This window comes from Nerophis ophidion, linkage group LG21 (assembly GCF_033978795.1).
Source record: "Nerophis ophidion isolate RoL-2023_Sa linkage group LG21, RoL_Noph_v1.0, whole genome shotgun sequence".
Lineage (NCBI taxonomy): Eukaryota > Metazoa > Chordata > Actinopteri > Syngnathiformes > Syngnathidae > Nerophis > Nerophis ophidion.
The window spans coordinates 24466612-24490091 of record NC_084631.1 but is presented as its reverse complement, the minus strand read 5'-3'; the positions used below and the strand labels follow the sequence as shown (position 1 = coordinate 24490091).

General features: G+C 37.1%; 1 protein-coding gene across 4 annotated transcripts in view; it reads right to left on the bottom strand.

Moving 5' to 3' along the window:
- The window catches only part of tcaim (T cell activation inhibitor, mitochondrial), a 35885-nt gene extending 16814 nt beyond the window's left edge, over positions 1-19071 (bottom strand). Inside the window, exons 1-6 of one of the 4 annotated variants that reach the window (XM_061882320.1) lie at positions 18976-19024; positions 18399-18475; positions 16836-16954; positions 12498-12630; positions 6347-6485; positions 4419-4674 (exon numbers count right to left, since the gene is read on the bottom strand). In XM_061882320.1, the coding sequence (XP_061738304.1) occupies positions 4419-4674; positions 6347-6485; positions 12498-12630; positions 16836-16864 (557 nt within the window). In that variant the 5' untranslated portion in view covers positions 16865-16954; positions 18399-18475; positions 18976-19024. The other 3 variants (XM_061882321.1, XM_061882318.1, XM_061882319.1) reach the window with 3 other exon arrangements.
- Between the last annotated feature and the right edge of the window lie 4409 nt (positions 19072-23480).

Here is a 23480-nt window from a genome sequence, read left to right as displayed (position 1 = left end):
CCTTAGGTTTTTGAAACTTCCACTTCCTGGATCTATAGGTTCCTGTAGAAGTGTGTGGTTTGTGTTTCAAGCGCATATAACAGGTAGTTTCAGGTTTCAGGTAGTTTACACAAATCAGGATGACGACGCATGGAGGAATGGGTTAAAATACTTCTAAACTGATCCCATGTAAATAAACAGAAAATATTAGGTCAAACTTATTTTACTAAAAAGTAAAAGAAATACAAAGCAATCATATATAAAACAATATGATTTATAAAATAAAGTGTGCCGAATTGTTCATAAAAAGTAATGCTTTTGTTCGCAATGTCCAACAGTCAGAAAGCCGTCCTCAGTAAATGATGAATTTGTGAGAATCAGGTGATTCCTTTTGGTCCATTTCAGCTAAAAATAACAATACATAAATAATAAATATCAGTGTTTCTGTGTAAATAACAATATACAAATAATAAATGTCACTGTTTATCTGCAAATAACAATATATAAATAATACATGTCAGTGTTTATCTGTAAACAACAATATATTAATAATACATGTCAGGGTTTATCTGTAAATAACATTATATAAATAATGTCAGTGTTTATCTGTAAATAACATTATATAAATAATGTCAGTGTTTATCTGTAAATAACATTATAAAAATAATGTCAGTGTTTAACGGTAAATAACAATATATAAATAATAAATGCCAGCGTTTATCAGGATATAACAATATATAAATAATAATTGTCAGTGTTTGTGTAAATACCAACATATAAATAATACATGTCAATGTTTATCTGCAAATAACAATATATAAATAATAAATGTCAGTGTTTATCTGTAAGTGAAATATAAATAATAAATGTCAGCGTTTATCAGGATATAACAATATATAAATAATAATTGTCAGAGATTTTTTGTGTAAATACCAACATATAAATAATACATGCCAATGTTTATCTGCAAATAACAATATATAAATAATAAATGTCAGTGTTTATCTTTAAATAATATATAAATAATAAATGTCAGCGTTTATCAGGATATAACAATTAATAAATAATAATTGTCAGTGTTTGTGTAAATACCAACATATAAATAATACATGTCAATGTTTATCTGCAAATAAAAAAATATAAATAATAAATGTCAGTGTTTATCTGTAAATAATATATAAATTATAAATGTCAGTGTTTATCTACAAACAACAATATATAAATAAAAAATGTCAGTGTTTATCTGTAAATAACAATATATTAATAATACATGTCAGTGTTTATCTGTAAATAACATTAAATAAATAATGTCAGTGTTTAACGGGAAATAATAATATATGAATAATAAATGTCAGCGTTTATCTGCAAATAACAATACATAAATAATAACTGTCAGTGTTTATGTGTAAATAACATTATGTAATAATGTCAGTGTTTACCTGTAAACAACGATATATTAATAATACATGTCAGGGTTTATCTGTAAATAACATTATATAAATAATGTCAGTGTTTATCTGTAAATAACATTATATAAATAATGTCAGTGTTTATCTGTAAATAACACTATAAAAATAATGTCAGTGTTTAACAGTAAATAACAATATATAAATAATAAATGTCAGCGTTTATCAGGATATAACAATATATAAATAATAATTGTCAGTGTTTGTGTAAATACCAACATATAAATAATACATGCCAATGTTTATCCGAAAATAACAATATATAGATAATAAATGTCAGTGTTTATCTGTAAATAATATATAAATAATAAATGTCAGCGTTTATCAGGATATAACAATATATAAATAATAATTGTCAGTGTTTGTGTAAATACCAACATATAAATAATACATGTCAATGTTTATCTGCAAATAATATATAAATTATAAATGTCAGTGTTTATCTACAAACAACAATATATAAATAAAAAATGTCAGTGTTTATCTGTAAATAACAATATATTAATAATACATGTCAGTGTTTATCTGTAAATAACGTTAAATAAATAATGTCAGTGTTTAACGGGAAATAATAATATATGAATAATAAATGTCAGCGTTTATCTGCAAATAACAATACATAAACAATAATTGTCAGTGTTTATGTGTAAATAACATTATGTAATAATGTCAGTGTTTATCTGTAAATACTAATATATAAATAATAAATATCAATGTTTATTTGCAAATAACAATGTATAAATAATAAATATCAGTGTTTATCTGTAAATAATATATGAATAATAAATGTCAGCGATTATCAGTAAATAAAATATAAATAATAAATGTCAGTGTTTATCTATAAATAACAAAATATGAATAATAAATGTTTATCTCACTCCGACAACAGAAACACATTGGCTTGTTAGCATTAGCATTCTGTTCACTGGGGTGGAGGCTAATAACTAATAGTGTGTCAATGACTACTTTTAAAACATGTAATAAAGTAAATAGTTAATATTTGATGTTATTTATCTTTGTTCCACTTGTGTGCTGCCTCCTTTATTTCACTTTTATCCAACAAAGTCAGAGTAATGAGCAGCTGAAATTGCTGCTTTGAGTGCGACTTAATACCCCTCCGTAAATACGTTCAAAGGAGTCCGTCCACTTTGCGTATCGAAATTAAGTTTGTAAAAATAAACAACAAAAAAATGCATAAAGTTTAAATACTATGGCTGGGTAAAAACACTGCGAGATAGTTCCATTGCTCAGCGTTTTTCAGAACAAAGATGCCCCACAAAAGTTCCTGCATGTCGAAACTTCCTTATGTTCTTCTTTATCTTTGTTGTCAAGTTTGCTGTAATAGAAATAAAAAAGAAATAAGAAATAAACAAGTTGCCGCATATACTTCATAATGGCGGCAGTGTTTTAAAAAAAAAAAAAATTTAGGGAACGCCCCCAACCGCGTTCAACTATTCAGCATTCGACAGCAAAGCCTGGCCCCGAAAAGTCCCACCTAGCTAGGAGGAACTCCGAAATGTTCCTGAAAAACTAAAGCCAAATGGGTATTTTTTGGTGAAAACACAGGGGGGAATTTTATTTACCTGGGTAAGTGGGTAAGTTCCTAAAAAAGTTCCTGGGCTGGAAAAGGGTATTACGATAGCAAGTACACTTCTACAGACATCACACATGGAACCGTTTAGTAAGTACGAATGGTTTTAGATGTATTGTAAAACTTACAAACGTTGCTCGGAGGGATGAATGAAGGATCCATACAAGTAACCTACTCAGTGGCCTAGTGGTTAGAGTGTCCGCCCTGAGATTGGTAGGTTGGGGGGTTGGGGGTTCAAACCCCGGTCGAGTCATACCAAAGACTATAAAAAAATGAGACCCATTGCCTCTCTGCTTGGCACTCTGCATCAAGGGTTGGAATTGGGGGTTAAATCACCATAAACGATTCCCGGGTGCGGCACTGCTGCTGCCCACTGCTCCCCTCACTTCACAGGGGGTGATCAAATGCAGAGGACAAATTTCACCATACCTAGTGTGTGTGTGACAAACGTTGGTACTTTAAGTTTAACTTTAACTTAAGTAGAAACACTATGAATGGCTAGAAAACTGAAGATGTGTTCTACTTCCGGTTGAAAGCTCAGTCTAAACAGAAGGGCAATGCAGCACTGCAGTGAGCGACCTCATCCGAAATATGACGCCATAGTACAAACAATAACACACCTATTCAGTGTATTTGCTTCTTTTTTTTTTAAACGACTTGCATTATGACTGTCAGCAAAAAAAAATCCATCAATTAAATTATCTTTGGTAAGCTGCAGGGGTCAAAATGCTAATTGTTATTAGAGATGGCAACAGTGTAGGATTTTAGCAGGCATGTGCATGTACAAACCAGTCTGCCCCACAACAGGAAGATCGAGAAGAAGAAAGAACTTAGTGAGTACAACTTTGGACTACAAATGAATGAAAATGGTGGTTCAAGCAAAGGTCTTCGAATAAACCTACACCATATATGAAGATATTTGCTGATGTCAGCAAAGTACCGAATTCCAAATGACTGTTCTGGAAACAGACATGTGTCCCATCTGAATCTGAATTTTCTCAGTTTACGGGGCTCCCAAATACAGAAAAACAGGTAGCAACATGTAAGACAAGTTGGTTCTGCATAATAGGACCCCTTGAAGTGAATGAGAGCAGCCCTGCTTAATGCATATAGGCGTGGATTGTTCGCTATCTCTCAGGTTGGTGTGGTGTACAACATTTAAAGTCCAGTTCCAATTCCTTGCTAGACAAGTATGACTGGTAAAAAATGTAATCTGACTGAGTTCTTCTTGCGAGACAGTTTTTCTCAAAACAAGAAATATTGTCACACTTTTTCAGTCTACACTGCAATACAACACTGACTACTTTAATCATGTATGGGACCTGAAGATAAAAAGATATAAAGAAGATTTACTAAAAAGGATGTGAGTAAGAAGATGATACCAGAGCCGAGGCTCCACTCTTCTGGCCTGATGCAGTTCCTCCTCAGGGTCTGCGAAGCCAGTGAAGGTGTAGTAGCTCTTGTCCCACTTGATGGCTCTGTAAATAGGAACGGCCCCTCCAGTCGGACCTTTGGCGGCTCCAGCGTCCGATTCAAGTCCCTTCATGTGTTCCATAGGCAGACTGCAGGACTTCAACACATTAGTCACCGTGCTCAGGACGTCATCTGTGTGCAGCACAAATGTCACTGAACGGAAGCCTTCAAGAAAAGAAGATTACAATCTTGTCAAAAACAATATACATGTGTACTGAAAATGTCTTCCGAAATACACTGAACAAAAATCTAAACACTACACTTGTGTTTTTTCTCCCATTTTTAATGAGTTGAAATCAAAGATTAAAAACTTTTAGTATATACACAAAAACTTATTCCTCTCAAATATTGTTGACAAATCTGTCTAAATCTGTGTTAGTGAGCATTTTTTTCTTTCTCAAGAGATATCCATCCCACCTCACAGGTGTGGCATATCAAGATGCTGATTAAACAGCAACATTATTGCACAGGTGTGCCTTATCCTGCCCACTATAAAAGGCTACTCTGAAATGTGCAGTTTTGTTTTATTGGAGGCCTAGGGTGGGGGTCAGAAAAGCAGTCAGTATCTGCTGTGAGCACCAATTGCCTAACGCAGTGCAACACATCACCTTGGCGTAGAGTTGATCAGGTTGGTGAATGTGGCCTATGGAATGTTGGTGCCAAGTTGCTGTATATTGGCAGGAACTGGAACATGCTGCTGTATACGCAGCATGCCTGGTGATAAGTCTGGCCATGCAAGAACTGCAGCTTCCAGGAATTGTGTACAGATCCTTGCAACATGGGGCAGTGCATTTTCATGCTGCAACATGAGAGTGAATGGATCTCTGGATCTCGTCACTGTGCATTCAAAAAGTCATCAATAAAATGCACTTGTGTTCGTCGTCCATAACATACGTCTGCCCATACCATAACCCCACCCCCACCATGGGCCAATCCATACACAACGCTGACATCAGCAAACCGCTCTCCCACACGACACCACACACGCTGTTTGCCATCTGCACTGAACAGTGAAAACCGGGATTTATTCCTGAAGAGAAGACCTCTCCAACGTACCGGACGGCATTGAATGTGAGCATTTGCCCACTTAAGACGACAAACTGCAGTCAGTTCGAGACGCTGATGAAGACGACGAGCATGCAGATGAGTTTCTCTGAGAACGTTTCTCACAGTTTGTGCAGAAATTATTTTGTCATGCAAACCAATTGTTGCAGCAGCTGTCCGGGTGGCTGGTGTCAGACAATCATGGAGGTGCACCTGCTGGATGTGGAGGTCCTGGGCTGATGTGGTTACACGTGGTCTGCTGTTGTGAGGACGTTTGGATGTACTGCCAAACTCTCTAAAACGCCTTTGGAGATGGCTTATGGTCAAGAAATCAACATTCAATTCATGGGCAAAAGCTTTGGTGGACATTCCTGCAGTCAGCATGCCTACTACACGCTCCCTCAAAACTTGCGACATCTGTCACTTTGGGCTGTGTGGTGAAACTGTGCATTTCAGAGTGGCCTTTTTATCATGGGCAGCCTAAGGCACACCTGTGCAATAATCATGATGTTTATTCAGCATCTTCATACGCCACACCTGTGAGGTGGGAGGGATTATTTTGGCCAAGAAGAAATGCCCACTAACACAAATTCAGACAGATTTGTTAACAATATTTGAGAGCAATAGGTATTTTGTGTATATAGAAAAAGTTTAACATCTTTGAGTTCAACTTGTCAAAAATGGCAGCAAAAACTCAAGTGCGGCATTATATTTTTGTTCAGTGTAGATGTGTTTTGAAAATGTCTAGCAACACAGATTTGTTATGAAAATGTCTACCAAAACAAATGTCTACCTGAAGCGCGGATGTCACTGCTGTCCTTTGTGTCTCGTACATAGAATGTCAGCTTTACTGGTTGAACAAAACGTGAGCCAGGCCTCTGAAGGTTTTCCAAATAGCCATTTAATCCCTTTAACGAATTTTCATTCACTTCCTGCAAAACATTTCCAAATAATAAAAAATGACACACAGACGTTGGACAATTCAACTTGCAGCCACATGTTCTGGCACACAACATCCAGTCTTGGTTGATGGCTTCTGGGCCAATGTGAGTTACCCTTTGACCTACGACCCCTGATCAATTGTTACAGAGTAGGCGGGGTCGGAAGTCGAGACTGCACAATTTGATCGTTTTGTTCAGAGGAGAAGTAAACACATGCCAACGCACTGAAATGGTGTGTTATTGTTTGTGCTTTGGCGCCATCTTTTGGACGAGTTTGCTGACCGCAGGTTTTGCAAGTTGAAAATACTTCCTATATCAATGCCTTAAACCGAAAGTAAAATCGTCCATAGCAATTCTACTCGTATGGATTCTGAATTCATCACTCCAAGCAACGTTTATAAGTTTTACAATATAACTAAAACAATTCATACTTACTAAACCGTCCCATGTGTGATGTCTGTAGGAGTGTTTTTATGCATATTTGTACATGCTATCGTAATGAAATGAAGATAGCGTCATTAGTATTAGCTAATATGCTAACATGATAACGAGTGTCTGTGTTAGTATATTTAGTGCCATGTTACAGACAATGTTTGCAAACAATTAAGGTATGTACATAAACATTTATAAAATATTTCTATGTAAATAACTGATTTCACATGGTTTATATCTGTGGCTTATAGTCCGGTGTGGCTAATATATGAAAAATATTTTTTCTTGCAAATTTTTGTGGGTGTTGCTTAATTCCAAGTGCGCGCTTTAATCCGGAAACTACGGTAATTGATCGTGGTGGCCTGCCAAGGCAAATAAAAGCCGCCACAACTTAAAAAATGAGGGTTAGGGTTATATATAATATTATATATGCACTATTGACTCGGGATGCACTGAAACTTTGTCCACCGCAAAAGGACTTTGATCAGCGAAACAGCATTGCCAAAAAAGGATTCTCTGGAGCGGACGCAGCTTGTCTGCAACATGGACGTCCTACACAGTGTGCAAATATTAAGAGTACAGTGGCAGCTTTTAAGGAGAGAAAGTAAAGTTGGAGCAGTGGCACAAAGCAAGTGTGAGGTCATGCTCGCTGCAGCTCTTACTGTTCGTCGCGGACATCTAGCGACAAAAATAAAGACTCTGACACGGAAGTCTATAATAAGACCAGAAAAAGATGCAAGATTTGTTGTCAGTCCTTCTTAATTAAGAAAAAGTCCCCAAAAATCTCTAAAAACGTCTCAACAAAGTATATTGTACAATAAACAGCATATACGTTTACAACAAACACGTAACTTAAACTGTGATTAGCTGGTGACTGGTCGAGCTGTAGCTAGCCTCTCGCCACAAGGCAGCTTAATATGAAACCAAAGAGGAAAAACGGTATTAAAAAATGGAAGAATGGAGGGATGATGGATGTAACTTAACTCTTAATTGACTTTACACAATTACTCTTATGATCCAACAAGGATCTGCTCATAAACGTGTTGTAAGTCAGAAACTTTATATCAGCTTCAGATTTATTGATATGAAGTTTTTATTATTTGTTTTATTTATTTATTTTTATTTTGTATGGCCTTTGTGTCCCAAAAAAAACAACAACTATTTATTTGTCATAATGGGAAGATGCAAAATAAACTAGTGAGCATCCTGGATGATGCCAGTCACCGTCTGCATAGCGTTATCATTAGCCAGAGGAGCCTGTTCAGTTCTAGACTGCTTCATCCCAAGTGCAGGACTAATAGACTCAAAAACTCCTTTGTCCCACACGCCATTAGACTGTACAACTCCTCTCTGGGGCGGGGGGCGGGGGGTATTAGGATCACAGGGGATGCAAAACAATAACAGTGCAATACCTTTTCATAACATTGTCACTACTGCCTACATTGTCTTGTTATATTCTTATTTTACTGTTATATTTTTATTCCCATTGTTGCTTTTTATTTTTTATTCTTATTGTAATGTTTCTCTATTTTGTTTCCATTTGAACCCCCATTATTTACTTTTTACTTTTTTTTAAATTGATCTCAACTCTGTACACTACTGCTGGAATTTTAATTTTCCTGAAGGAACTCTCCTGAAGGAATCAATAAAGTTCTATCTATCTAAAATATGCAATATTTCTAAAGTGGAATTTTTCAAGATGGGAAATTACAGTCTTGAATAGATGAATAATTCATGACAACATTGATTTTTGTACAGTAGAGAGTATACAAAAATAGATTATTTTTGCAGTGCCGACTGAGCTGGCTGGACTTTGAGTTAATTGAATTAATACAAGTATTCTATATATACATATGCTTATACATATATCTATATATATGTATAGATATATATATATGTATATATATATATATATATATATATATATATACACACACACAAATAAATATTTTTGAACAATTGTTATTGCAAACGTGTGTATATATGTGTGTGTGTGTATATATATATATATATGTGTGTGTGTATATATATATATACATATACACACATACACATATTATATATATATGTGTATATATGTACACATATAAACATACTACATATATATATATATGTATATGTATGTATGTAAAAATTTGCTATACAGTGTGTCTGCAGGAACACTGAGACAAAAACTCACAATAAAGTCTGAAAGATTGCTAAAAACTTTATAACAAACCCCCTCAAAAAAACTAAATGTAATTTTATTTAATTTTTACAGAATGAGACGATTAGAATGTACATGAAAGTAAAGAATGTGAGATTTATAATAGCTATAGACAATAAAAGACTGAATATTAACAACATATGAACGCCGCTCTTCTTCTACTTCTCAGACCATCTCCGAGATGGACAACTTTTACTTTTACACAGCAACATATTAACACAAGTAGGTAAAAAAACACCCACAATTCGATATGATATCACTTTTCTGCAGAAATTTGTTGCAAAATCCCTGACACCTGCGTTTCAGGCGAGTTGGCCTGGAAACAAACCCCGCCCACTCTGCTGGGTGCCTCCTTTACCTGGAGCTGATGTGATGTAGATTCCCGTAATAACTGGTATATTACGGAAAAGAGCAGATTCCAACCATTGAAAAACTTTCTAAAGTTTGAGACTCACTGTAATTTTGAAACAGCACTGCACATCATCTTGGCGGTTACAGTTTCTATGCTAAAGGTCTAAATAATTCATTTCGATACGTACGGCGGTCTGGATTGTAAATCTTAATGGGCCGTATTTTTCCCAGGTCTGTTAATGTCTGTATTGTTAGCTACCTCTTGCTGAATTTTTTTTTTACTGTTTAAAAGGCAGAGATGATGTGTGTTCTTGTCTGACATGGGGATCATGAACAATGGGAAGAATAAAAATAAAATGTGCAGTCTGCCTCACAAGTACAATAAAGTGAGAAAAGTGTGCCAGAGTCGCGACTTCTGTCAGGACGCTACACAACTTTACTCGCACGAAATCACCACTTGCTGCAGCTGGTTGAGTCTGCATTCTTTTCGCAGCAAAATGATAGCTGCTACTTTTTTCTTGGGCACTGGTGCTATTACGTAAAAAAGTGTACGCACCCATCCCAAACTGGTGTGCATGTAACCCGGTGTTTTTCAACCTTTTTTGAACCAAGGCACATTTTTTGCGTTGAAAAAATCCGGAGGCACACCACCAGCAGAAATCATTAAAAAACTAAACACAGTTGACAGTAAAAAGTCGTCGTTTAAACCAGGGGTCACCAACCTTTTTGAAACCAAGAACTACTTCTTGGGTACTGATTAATGCGAAGGGCTACCAGTTTGATACACACTTAAATAAATAGCCAATTTGCTCAATTTACTTTTAATAAATAAATCTACATATATATATATATATATATATATATATATATATATATATATAAAGAGTGGGTATTTCCGTCTGTCATTCTGTCGTACATTTTTTTTCCTTTTAAGGAAGGTTTTTTGTAGAGAATAGATGATGAAAAAAACACTTAATTGAACAGTGTAAAAGAGGAGAAAACAGGAAAAAAATTCAAATTAAATTTTGAAACATAGTTAAGCTTCAATTTCAAATCTTTCAAATTCAATATTCAACCTTTAAAAATTAAGAGAAAAACTAGCTAATTTGAATCTTTTTGAAAAAATTAAAAAAATAATTTATGGCACCTCAGTAATTTTCCCTGACTAAAATTAATTTTAGAATTTTGATGACATGTTTTAAATAGGTTAAAATCCAATCCGCACTTCGTTATAATATATAACAAATTGGACCAAGCTATATTTCAAACAAAGACAAATCATTATTTCTTCTAGATTTTCCGGAACAAAAATTTTAAAAGAAATTCAAAAGACTTTGAAAAAAGATTTAAATTTGATTCTACAGATTTTCTAGATTTGCCAGAATAATTTTTTTGAATTTTAATCGTAATAAGTTTGAAGAAATATTTCACAAATATTCTTCATTGAAAAAACAGAAGCTAAAATGAAAAATTTTATTAAAATGTATTTATTATTCTTTACAATAAGAAAAAATACTTGAACATTGATTTAAATTGTCAGGAAAGAAGAGGAAGGAATTTCAAAGGTAAAGAGGTATATGTGTTGAAAAATCCGAAAATCATTTTTAAGGTTGTATTTTTTCTCTAAAATTGTCTTTCTGAAAGTTATAAGAAGCAAAGTAAAAAAATAAATGAATTTATTTAAACAAGTGAAGACCAAGTCTTTAAAATATTTTTGGGGATTTTTAAATTCTATTTGAGTTTTGTCTCTCTTAGAATTAAAAATGTGGAGCAAAGCGAGACCAGCTTGCTAGTAAATAAATAAAATGTAAATAATAGAGGCAGCTCACTGGTAAGTGCTGCTATTTGAGCTATTTTTAGAACAGGCAAGCGGGATACTCATCTGGTCCTTACGGGCTACCTGGTGCCCGCGGGCACCGTGTTGGTGACCTCTGCTTTAAACCATAACCATGCATGCATCACTACAGTTCTTGTCTCAAAGTAGGTGTACTGTCACCACCTGTCACATCACGCCCTGACTTATTTGGAGTTGTTTGCTGTTTTCCTGTGTGTAGTGTTTTATTTCTTGTCTTGCGCTCCCATTTTGGTGGCTTTTTCTCTTTTTTTGGTATTTTCCTGGAGCAGTTTCATGTCTTCCTTTGAGCGATATTTCCCACATCTACTTTGACTTGGCAATCAAAAATATGTCAGTTGTTTTTAATCCTTTGTGGGGACATTGTTGATTGTCATGTCATGTCCGTATGTACATTGTGGACGCCGTCTTTGCTCCACAGTAAGTCTTTGCTGTCGTCCAGCATTGTTTTTGTTTACTTTGTAGCCATTTCAGTTTTAGCTTCGTTCTGCATAGCCATCCCTAAGCTTCCAAGCCTTTTCTTAGGGGCACTCACCTTTTGTTTATTTTTGGTTTAAGCATTAGACACCTTTTTACCTGCACCCTGCCTCCCGCTGTTTCTGACATCAACAAAGCAATTAGCTACCTTCTGCCACCTACTGACATGGAAGCGTATTAGATGGTTACTCTGCCGAGCGCTAGACATTACATACACTCAACAACAACACATCATTTGCAGATTATAATTACTGGTTTGCAAAAAATATTTTTAACCCAAATAAGTGAAATTAGATCATCTACCATGGCACACCAGACTGTATCTCGCCGCACTAGGCACAGTGGTTGAAAAACACTGATGTAACCAACACTATTCCCGACACGCCCCCTTTGCTAAGCCCTTTTTAATAAATCAAGTGTTGTGTGTAAATGGCACACAATAAAATAAAACACATTGGCTTACAAATGATTTGTTTTTGATGGACGGTTGCAGCCACCCGAGTTCCCATGATGCTTTGTCCTTCTGGTTGCATATACATGTATTTGTGGTTTATGACGGGTTTTTAATGTTCCCCCTCACGCTATGGCAGAAGTTACACACCTTGTGTGTGTTGTTGTGTCATTGTGCTAGATTGTGAGTTTAGTTACTGTCCCGTGTGGTCACTTCCTAGCCCAGGCAACGTACCCGCTCCTTGGGATGTTGACCAAAGAAGTCGGGATGGACGGCAAAGTAAAACGGTCTAAGGGCATTGATGGCGTCCGCCCCCGACAGAGCCCTCTGCTGGAACAGACATGTGGCCACGCGTCTTCTTTCCAGCCTGCAGACACAGACAAATGATGAGCAAGCTTTTCAAGGAAAACTGATTGAGTGATTGTTTTAAACTCTTATTGGTAGATTGCACAGTACAGTACATATTCCGACAATTGACCCCAAAATGGTAACACCTGAATACGTTTTTCAACTTGTTTAAATCGGGGTCCACGTTAATCAATTCATGGTAAAACTAGACTCACACTTATCCATATACCTCACAGAATGTACAAACCTACAAAAATGTCTACAAAGAGTTATGAGAAATTCACAAGAAAATAGACAAAGTCACACATTAATATATTGTAGAGTAATCTGTGTCAAGCAGGGCTGTCCTAACTTTTTCCACTGAGGGCCCGCGCTGAAAAATTAAAGCATGTGGGTGCCATTTTGGTCATTTTTATTTTGAAATCCAATACAATATATAGTTGTTTTCTTACCTGTAGGGCTCTCCTCACGTTTGGTCCTGGGGACCCGGAAGAGTCTCGTTCATACAATTTTTAAAAATACATTAAAAACTGCATTTAGCTTAGAAAATAATGAGAATATGGTATCCATCAATTAAATTTGTTTTAACTATTAGATGAACCAAAAGTATGACTTATTTTATCTTTGTGGAAAATATTGGAAGACAATGTGTTGTCAAACTTCTGAGATGTGATGCAAGTGTAATTGTGTTGGATATAAATATAAACGGAATACAATGATTTGCAAATCATTTTCAACCCACATTCAGTTGAATATGCTACAAAGACAACATATTTGATGTTCAAACTGATAAACATTTTTTTTTTTTGCAAATAATCATTAACTTTAGAATTTGATGCCAGCAACACGTGACAAAGAAGTTGGGAAAGGTGGCAATAAATTCTGATAAAGTTGAGGAATGCTCATTAAACACTTATTTGGAACATCCCACAGGTGTGCAGGCTAATTGGGAACAAGTAGGTGCCATGATTGGGTATAAAAGCAGCTTCCATGAAATGCTAAGTAATTCACAAACAGGGATGGGGTGAGAGTCACCAATTTGTAAGCAAATTATCGAACAGTTTTAGAACAACATTTCTCAAAGAGCTATTGCAAGGACTTTAGGGATTTTACCATCTACGGTCCGTAAAATCATCAAGAGGTTCAGAGAATCTGGAAAAATCACTGCACGTAAGTGATGATATTACGGACCTTTGATCCCTCAGGCGGTACTGCATCAAAAACCGACATCGTGTATAAAGGATATCACCACATGGGCTCAGGAACATTTCATAAAACCACTGTCAGTTACTTCAGTTGGTTGCTACATCTTTAAGTGCAAGTTAAAACTCTACTATGCCACGCCAAACCCATTTATCAACAACACCGAGGAACGCCGCCGGTTTCGCTGGGCCCGAGCTCATCTAAGATGGACTGATGCAAAGTGGAAAAGTGTTCTGTGGTCTGATGAGTCCACATTTCAAATTATATTTGGAAACTGTGGACGTGGTGTCCTCCGGAACAAAGAGGAAAATAACCATTCGGATTGTTATAGGCGCAAAGTTCAAAAGCCAGCATCTGTGATGGTATGGGGGTGCATTAGTGCCCAAGGCATGGGTAAATTACACATCTGTGAAGGCACCATTAATGCTGAATAGTCCATACAGGTTTTGGAGCAACATATGTTGTCATCCATGCAACGTTATCATGGACGCTCCTGCTTAATTCAGCAAAACAATGCCAAGCCAAGTGTTACAACAGCGTTCGTTAGTAGTAAAAGAGTGCGGGTACTTTCCCGGCCCGCCTGCAGTCCAGACATGTCTCCCATCGAAAATGTGTGGCGCTTCATGAATCGTAAAATACGACAACAAGATAACTGTTGAACAACTTAAGCTGTACATCAAGCAAGAATGGTAAAGAATTACACTTTCAAAGCTTCAACAATTAGTTTCCTCAGTTCCCAAACGTTTATTGAGTGTTGTTAAAAGAAAAGGTGATGTAACACAGTTTTGAACATGCCCTTTCCCAACTACTTTGGCACGTGTTGCAGCCATAAAATTCTAAGTTAATTATTATTTGCAAAAAAAAAAAGTTTATGAGTTTGAACATCAAATATCTTGTCTTTGTAGTGCATTCAATTGAATATTCGTTGAAAAGGATTTGCAAATCATTGTATTCCGTTTATATTTACATCCAACACAATTTCCCAACTCAAATGGAAACGTGGTTTGTAAATAAAAAAAAAACTTCCAAGGTTAAATCTCTAGAGCAGTGATGTCAAACATGCGGTGCAGGTTCAATGTGGCCCATGAGATGAGTTTGCAAAGTGTAAAATTGAGCTGCAATTTTAAACTAAAGAAACGGCTGTTCTAAAGTGGAGTGAAGTGAATTATATTTACGTAGCACTTTTCTGTAGTGACTTAAAGCGCTTTACATAGTGAAACCCAATATCTAAGTTATATTTAAACCAGTGTGGGTGGCACTGAAGCAGGTGGGTCAAGTGTCTTGCCCAAGGACACAACAGCAGTGACTAGGATGGCAGAAGCTGGGATCGAACTGGAACCCTCAAGTTGCTGACACGGCCACTCTACCAACCGAGCTATATATGTGTCCACTGGATGTCGCAACTGTAATTCTGTTAGGCAAGCAACTAGTTTATACCGGGACGAGCAAGTTTACCAAGCAAGAGCTAAAGCGGGGCTGTGACTCCTCCTCCTTGACCCAAAGTAAAACAAAAAGAAGCAAAATAAACAATTTAAAATGCTGCATGACACACTGCTCATTCATATAGTTCTGTGAAAATGATTGTCTTCAGTACAAATTTAAATAAAGTGAACGGTGTGTGATTTACTGCAATACTGTCAGTTTTTATTGTTGATTTGTTGAAATTGTTCACACATTCCACAGCTTTTATTTTTCTATCAACACACAGTGATCCCTAGAAGGTAGAGAGTAACTCTTGAATAGTTTTTACCTCAGTTCGTAAAGTTTGTTGAGTTAGCACAGGATTACTATATGGAAATGATGTATGTGACACATAGAAGTGTTTTGATTTAAGCTTTATTTTGTTTTTGTTCATTCCTAGATGAGTTGTGACTTGAGGTCTAACTGCTTTGTAATACACTGAGATGAAGTCTAAGTTCATTGTGTTCTTCATGGTGTTTTTGAAACTGCACCATTTTTTTTCCTCCGAATGTTCCACTAACTTAAAAGTGTTTTGTCAAAACGATTATTTGTGACTTCGGAATGTGCTTGTTCAATGTTGGGCCTAAGTAAAACAAATAAAACAATCTGAAGTTGTCATAGTTGTATTCTTAAGTTATCATGCCATTACCACGCGGTAATAGATTTTCCTGCATGCGGCCCCTGAGCTAAACTGTGTTGGACACCCCGATCTAGAGCAACTTCTTATCTATCTATCTATATAAAAAAAAGTTGTGTTTTGCTTTTTCCTTAAAGAAAACCCTGTTTTTTTATGGCAAAAAGAAGAAATATGCAACATCTTTCCCGAAAAACTTTCCAAAGTGGAATATTTGATGTGAACTAATAACTGAAGCCTTAAAGAGGCAGTGCACTTTTTTCAATTTTGATTATCATTCACAATGTAAGCAAGAACACATATGTTTTTTTTACACTTTGTAACTCGTAAATAAATGCGATCAAAAGTCTGTTTGGAGCCAATAGGAGTCACCTTATTCTGCCTATAAAGTGCTTAAAAAAACATCCAATCATCTTCATTAAAGGCCTACTGAAACCCACTACTACCTACCACACAGTCTGATAGTTTATATATCAATGATGAAATATTAACTTGCAACACATGCCCATAAGGCCGGTTTAGTTTACTAAATTGCAATTTTAAATTTCCCAGGAGTTTCTTCTCGAAAACGTCGCGTAATGATGACGTGTGTGCGTGACGTCACGGACTGTTATGAAATACGAGCACTGCACACACACACAGCTAAAAGTCGTCTGCTTTAACCGCTTAATTACACAGTATTTTGGAAATCTGTGTTGCTGAATCTTTTGCAATTTGTTCGATTAATATTGGAGAAGTCAAAGTAGAAAGATGAAGTTGGGAAGCTTTAGCCTTTAGCCACACAAACACACGGTGATTCCTTGTTGAAAATTCCTGGAGGTGAAACTTTACTATGGATCAGAGCGCGGTCAAGCGAACATGAATCACGACGGAATGTAAACCAGCACGTTTCGGTGAGAAAATTATGGTAAAAAGTCGCTTCTTACCGGAGATCAGCTGAGCTTGTGCCATCCATAGCTGCCGTCGACTCCCCTGAGACACTGGCGTCAAGACACCCGTGGAGACACCCTTCCAACTATCAGGTACTGTTGAACTCAGTAAAACACTAGCAACACAATAGAAAGATAAGGGACTTCCCAGAATTATCCTAGTAAATGTGTCTAAAAATATCTGAATCCGTCCCAATGCAATCACGTTTTTTTTTCTTTTCTAGTCAGTCGCTATCAATATCCTCAAACATGAATCTTTCATACTCGCTCGAATTAATGGGGAAATTGTCGTTTTCTCGGTCCGAATAGCACTTTTTGTTGGAGGCTCCCATTAAAATCAATGTGAATATGTGAGGAGCCCCCACAATTGTGACGTCATCGTCTGCGACTTCCGGTAAAGGCAGGGCTTTTTTGTCAGCACCAAAAGTTGCGAACTTTATCGTGGATGTTCTCTACTAAATCCTTTCAGCAAAAATATGGTAATATCGCGAAATGATCAAGTATGACACATAGAATGTACCTGCTATCCCCGTTTAAATAAGAAAATCTCATTTCAGTAGGACTTTAACTTTTAACTTTAATGTTTCCCTGCGGACTGTTAGAAAATGTGTCACGAACCAGTGGTTGGGGACCACTGCAATGGACAATTCCAAAAAAAGTGCCATTCCCCTTTAACATGAGAACACCTGTCCGTGTACAAGAACATTCCCTTGGGAACATCTACCGGGATAGAATGTGTTCCTGAATTGTAAGAGATTAAGTCAATTATGTGAATAACTATGATGTCATCTGACCAATGAGCTGGTTGTGGACCTGGGAAGGAGGAGGAGTACTCCGGCGACCCCTGTTTCCATCAGGGGGGTCGATGTGGACATTGTTGAGGATTATAAATACCTCGGAGTACACATGGACAACAAGCTGAATGGGTCAAAACACGCTGAGGCCCTCTACAAGAAGGGACTTCCTCAGGAGGCTAGGATCCTTCAACGTCTGTACAAAGATGTTGAAGATGTTCTACGAGTCGGTGGTGGCGAGCGCCTTCTTGTACGCCGTGGCCTGCTGGGACAGCGGGCTCAGAGTGAGAGATACAAACAAACTTGACAAGCTGGTAGAGAAGGCCAGTAACGTGGTGGGAGTGGAGCTGGACTCTCTGGCGGTGGTGTCAGAGAGGAGAAGTCTAGAAAAACTCCTAGCCATTATGGACAACACCTCCCACCCACTACACTCGGACCTTGCGGAGAGAATGAGCACGTTCAGTGGAAGGCTCTGACTCCCAAAATGTAACATGGAACGACACAGGAGGTCCTTCATACCGACAGCCATCAGACTGTATAATGCATATGTTCCTTGACTGCACTTAAATGTAGAATATATTTATATTATGTAATATATATATATAATATATGTCATATATTATTTATTATTATTATTGTGTATTGTGAGCGAACTGTGGTGCTGAGTTTCCCCCAGGGATCAATAAAGTACTTTCTATTCTATTCTATTCTATCTTGTCAGGTGGATGTTGTTGGAGGGTCCAGATGTTTGTATGTAAAGATTTACCTGGCGGTGCAGCGCAGGAGGCAGTGGACTGACATGTCTGATGCTGGTGGACACATCAACTTCCAACCTTCATGGTCCTGCCAGCACAAGACATATTAAGATGATGGAGTCACTTATTCAGGACTATTAATCTTTCCAGATGACACAAGGTGACTTAATACAGCTGCGAGGAGACAGCGACTTGTCCAGGGTGTACGCCACCTTCCGCAGGAATGCAGCTGAGATAGGCTTCAGCACCCAACGCAACCCCGAATGGGACAAGCGGTAAAAAATGGATGGATTTAATACAGTTCAAATGTAACACTAATTCAGACCTGTACATACGGTAATTATCAACAAATCCTATATGGGTATTAAAAAAAAAAAGAATGTCTTCGTTTAATGGGGAACTATTTCAACTACTACATGACGTAAGAGTCGCCATTGTTATTGTTGTGCGTGTTAAAACGTCACGGCTGCAATTAGCATCAAAGACGATAGCTTGTTAACATTTGTCACATTAAAGTCGCGCACATATATTTGTGAGTGTATATTAATATCATCGACTGACAAATATTGTCTACTTTATATTCTTCACCTGACAATGTTTGTTTGTCCTGCTTCCGCTTTTTCTTCTTCTACGGAATATTATTGATTAGTTTTTCTAGCGCCGCCCAACTGACGGGAAGACTACTCACTCACCTTGGACTCTGAAGACGGTCACTGTCGGTCCGTGTATGAACGGAAGGTACACGGACCACTGTCGTCGGTGTGTTTTGGTCATTTCGAAATTAATTAATAAACACAAAAAAAACGACTGGTTGATTTGAATTTCATTTAAGAAAAAAGGAAATTCAAAAAGAAAACGTTTTTGTTATTTGGTTTCAAAGCGCAATAACGCATACTTGCCAACCTTGAGACCTACGATTTCGGGGAGGATTATAATTCACCAACTCGAGTATTTCATATATATATATATATATATATATATATATATTTATATATATATATATATATATATATATATATATTGGGACGGTGTGGCGCAGTGGAGAGTGGCCGTGCGCAACCCGAGGGTCCCTGGTTCAATCCCCACATAGTACCAACCTCGTCACGTCCGTTGTGTCCTGAGCAAGACACTTCACCCTTGCTCCTGATGGGTGCTGGTTAGCACCTTGCATGGCAGCTCCCTCCATCAGTGTGTGAATGTGTGTGTGAATGGGTGAATGTGGAAGTAGTGTCAAAGCGCTTTGAGTACCTTGAAGGTAGAAAAGCGCTATATAAGTACAAACCATTTATCATTTATTTATTTGAGACCTCCGATTTCGGGGAGGAGTATAATTCACCAACTCGAGTATTTCATATATATATATATATATATATATATATATATATATATATATACATGTATGTATATATGTGTATATATATATATGTATAAAATACCTGACTTTCAGTGAATTCTAGCTATATATATTGATTTTATTATATATATAGATAAGTGAAGTGAATTATATTTATATAGCGCTTTTCTCTAGTGACTCAAAGTGCTTTACATAGTGAAACCCAATATCTAAGTTACATTTAAACCAGTGTGGGTGGAACTGGGAGCACGTGGGTAAAGTGTCTTGCCCAAGGACACAACGGCAGTGACTAGAATGGCGGAAGTAGGAATCGAACCTGCAACCCTTAAGTTGCTGGCACGGCCACTCTACCAACCGAGCTATACCGCCCCAGATAAAATAAATAGTTGAATTTCCGACGGCACCTATCAAATACACAGTAATAAAAACACAGTTTTTCTACTAACTGTACTGTGCTTGCTGGTTACTAAAAAAAAAAAAACAACAACACTTACCTTTCACTATTTGAGTAACTTTTGTTCTGACATTTGCATACTGGCGAGCGATCTCCGAATCCGGGAATATATCCTTCACGGATTTGTTGTAGACATCCGCAAATGAGAACGGGATGTTGCTTCCAGCTATCAGCATAGCCATCTGTGTCTCAGCATAAGTTACACCATCGGGTCTCCATTTTGCGAGGTGGCCCATAATACTGGGTTGTGAACGATGCTGCGCTGCGGACGCTTTGTGCTTCGCTGACCGTTCATGACTGAGTATATCCGTTCGGCCACCGTGTTCAATGGAGAAGTCTGTTCTACAAAATTTACAGGCAACATACCCCTTCCCCTTCGAACTCTCCTGGATAAACTGAAATTCTTGTTTCCATTCGTTCTGGAACTTGCAAGCGTATTTCTTCATTTTGCTCGTCGACGGTGTAATATATTGGGTTGGAGTCAATAACCAGGCAACGTGATGAAGTTACGTCTCTTTACTGTGGGCTTCAGAACAGACTCCCTAATGCATATGTTCCTTGACTGCACTTAAATGTAGGATATATTTCTATTATTCATATATTATATGCATAATATATTATGCTGAAAATTGTAATTTTCCTGAAGGAACTCTCCTGACGGAATAAATAAAGTACTATCTATCTATCTATATATATTATATTATTTATTAGGCTTCACGGTGGCAGAGGGGTTAGTGCGTCTGCCTCACAATACGAACGTCCTGCAGTCCTGGGTTCAAATCCAGGCTCGGGATCTTTCTGTGTGGGCAGAATGCGTGGGTTCCCTCCGGGTACTCCGGCTTCCTCCCACTTCCAAAGACATGCACCTGGGGATAGGTTGATTGCCAACACTAAAATTGGCCCCAGTGTGTGAATGTGAGTGTGAATGTTGTCTATCTGTGTTGGCCCTGCGATGAGGTGGCGACTTGTCCAGGGTGTACCCCGCCTTCCGCCCGATTGTAGCTGAGATAGGCGCCAGCGACCCCAAGAGGGAATAAGCGGTAGAAAATGGATGGATATTATTTATTATTATCATTGTTTTATGTGAGCGAACTGTGGTGCTGAATTTCCCCCAGGGATCAATAAAGTACATTCTATTCTATGTACAGTAGATGGCAGTATTGTCCTGTTTAAGAAGGTCACAACATTGTTGAGTCAGGTCCGCATGGAGCTGGAGGGGCCGTGGCCTCCAGCTCCGCCTGAATCTTTGGAAATTTTCGTGAGAAAATTTATCCCGGGAGGTTTTTCGGGAGAGGCGCTGAATTTCGGGAGTCTCCCGGAAAATACAGGAGGGTTGGCAAGTATGCTATAACGACATCTAAAAATGGTCGAATTTTTATTTCATATTTCATGTAACAAAAATGTATATCCCCCCAAACACAGACCCAAAAACTATTTTGGCAACAATATTTTTATTTTACTTTTTTCCCCACATTTTTATTTCCAAAGTAAAAGTGCGGATAACCCGTGTGTCTGGATGGTTTAGTGCATAGGTGTCAAACTCAAAGATCGGTGGTCATTTGCGGCACGTGGGCCCATATTTTGTGGCCCTTTGCTTAACTTTATAGTTTAGTGTACAGGTGTCAAACTCAAAGAACGGGGGCCCGATCTGGCCCGCCACGTCATTTTATATGGCCCGTGAAAGCCTACAAATAATAATCCTCAATATTTTGACAGGAAAAAAATACATATACACATAATGTATATATATATAAATGTATATATATATATATATATATATATTTGTGTGTATGTGTATATATATATATAAAATCAAGTATTTTGAACCAATATGTTATTTAACGATGCAAAAATATATACATTATCATACATTCCAATTTATTTTTGTCAAAAGCAAAAATCAAATACCAATTGACTCATGATTTTAAAGCATGTTATCCATGAAATTATGCACTGTAAAACTAAAATTACAATTTACCATTTCTACATTAAAAGTAATACGCTGTAAAATCAACAACCAATTTTTTTAACAGTAAAAACTAAAAACCTGGCAGCTCAGTACCTGGAATTTTATCTTTAACAAACAACGGTAATATATTTTTGTTTGTAATTTTAAACATATCGAGCCTTGTAACTGTGGCTATGATAACAAATCGATTTTTAGTTGAGGGAAGTTCTTAACATTATAATTTATCATTGACAAACGCTCACTTTTTTCCTTTCATAGCTTGTAATAACTGTATGTAATTAACATGTAATCTAGTGCTGATCTCACAGTTTAGGTCTAACATAAACCAAGAGGTTAGAAAAATTAAACTTTCGCTAACGTTAGAGATTAGTAGACCTACAAGTTAACTGTGACTTACCTTTCATATAACGAGAGAGCAGACTGCCATTGCGAAAAGCTGGATTTCCTTTTTGCATATTTTGCAGCAGGACATGTTGATTTGTTCCATGTTTTATCCAAAGTTTGTATTTGTTATTTTCCATCCAATGTTCATTAAAATGACAACCTCCCGGCATGATGGACAGATGCTCCACCGTCATCAACCTAATGTAAGGGCTGGTGCAAAGCCAACAGATCAAGCGTGTAGCTTTCATTTTTAAGGAAACTTATTGTATTTGTTTCCATTTTATAATTGGCCCATTAAGTCAGACTGCTGAGAAATATGATGAACTTTTCCAAACATTTACAAGCACTTCACCCAAAATCCAAGCATTTTTCAAACCTTGAAAACACATTAAAATTCAAGCATTTTCAAGGTTTTTAAGCACCCATACGAACCCTGTGTTATGGACAATGAACGCAAGTACATTTTATACAGTGACAAGATACTGAGACCCATTGTTTTGCCATTCACCCGAGACAATCGCCCCATGTTGCAAGGATCTGTACACAATTCCTGGAAACTCCAGCTGAATTGTCACTCTGCACAGTAAAAAATGAATGTATTTTGTATCTTAATGGGGAATCATTTGCTGTAGAATTTGCGACTGGCAAAATTCCTGTGGCAAATTGAATGGAAAAGCAGTTTAAAGGAGTTGAAGTAATAAACTGCGGTGCTTCTTGAACACAACGCATCAGTCTTTAAAATTCATGTAGCATGTTCTAGCTTAGTACCATTCCGAGTCTGCAGCCTACATGATGACTGAAGAGCCACATCTTCTCAGATCAGGCTGATATTTTAGTCCAAGTATATTTACTGCTCAACTACCAATCGCATATCAAACAAGTCCCAACGTGGGTACAGTGTAAGTGTAAAAAGGAGATCCGAGATTGGCAGG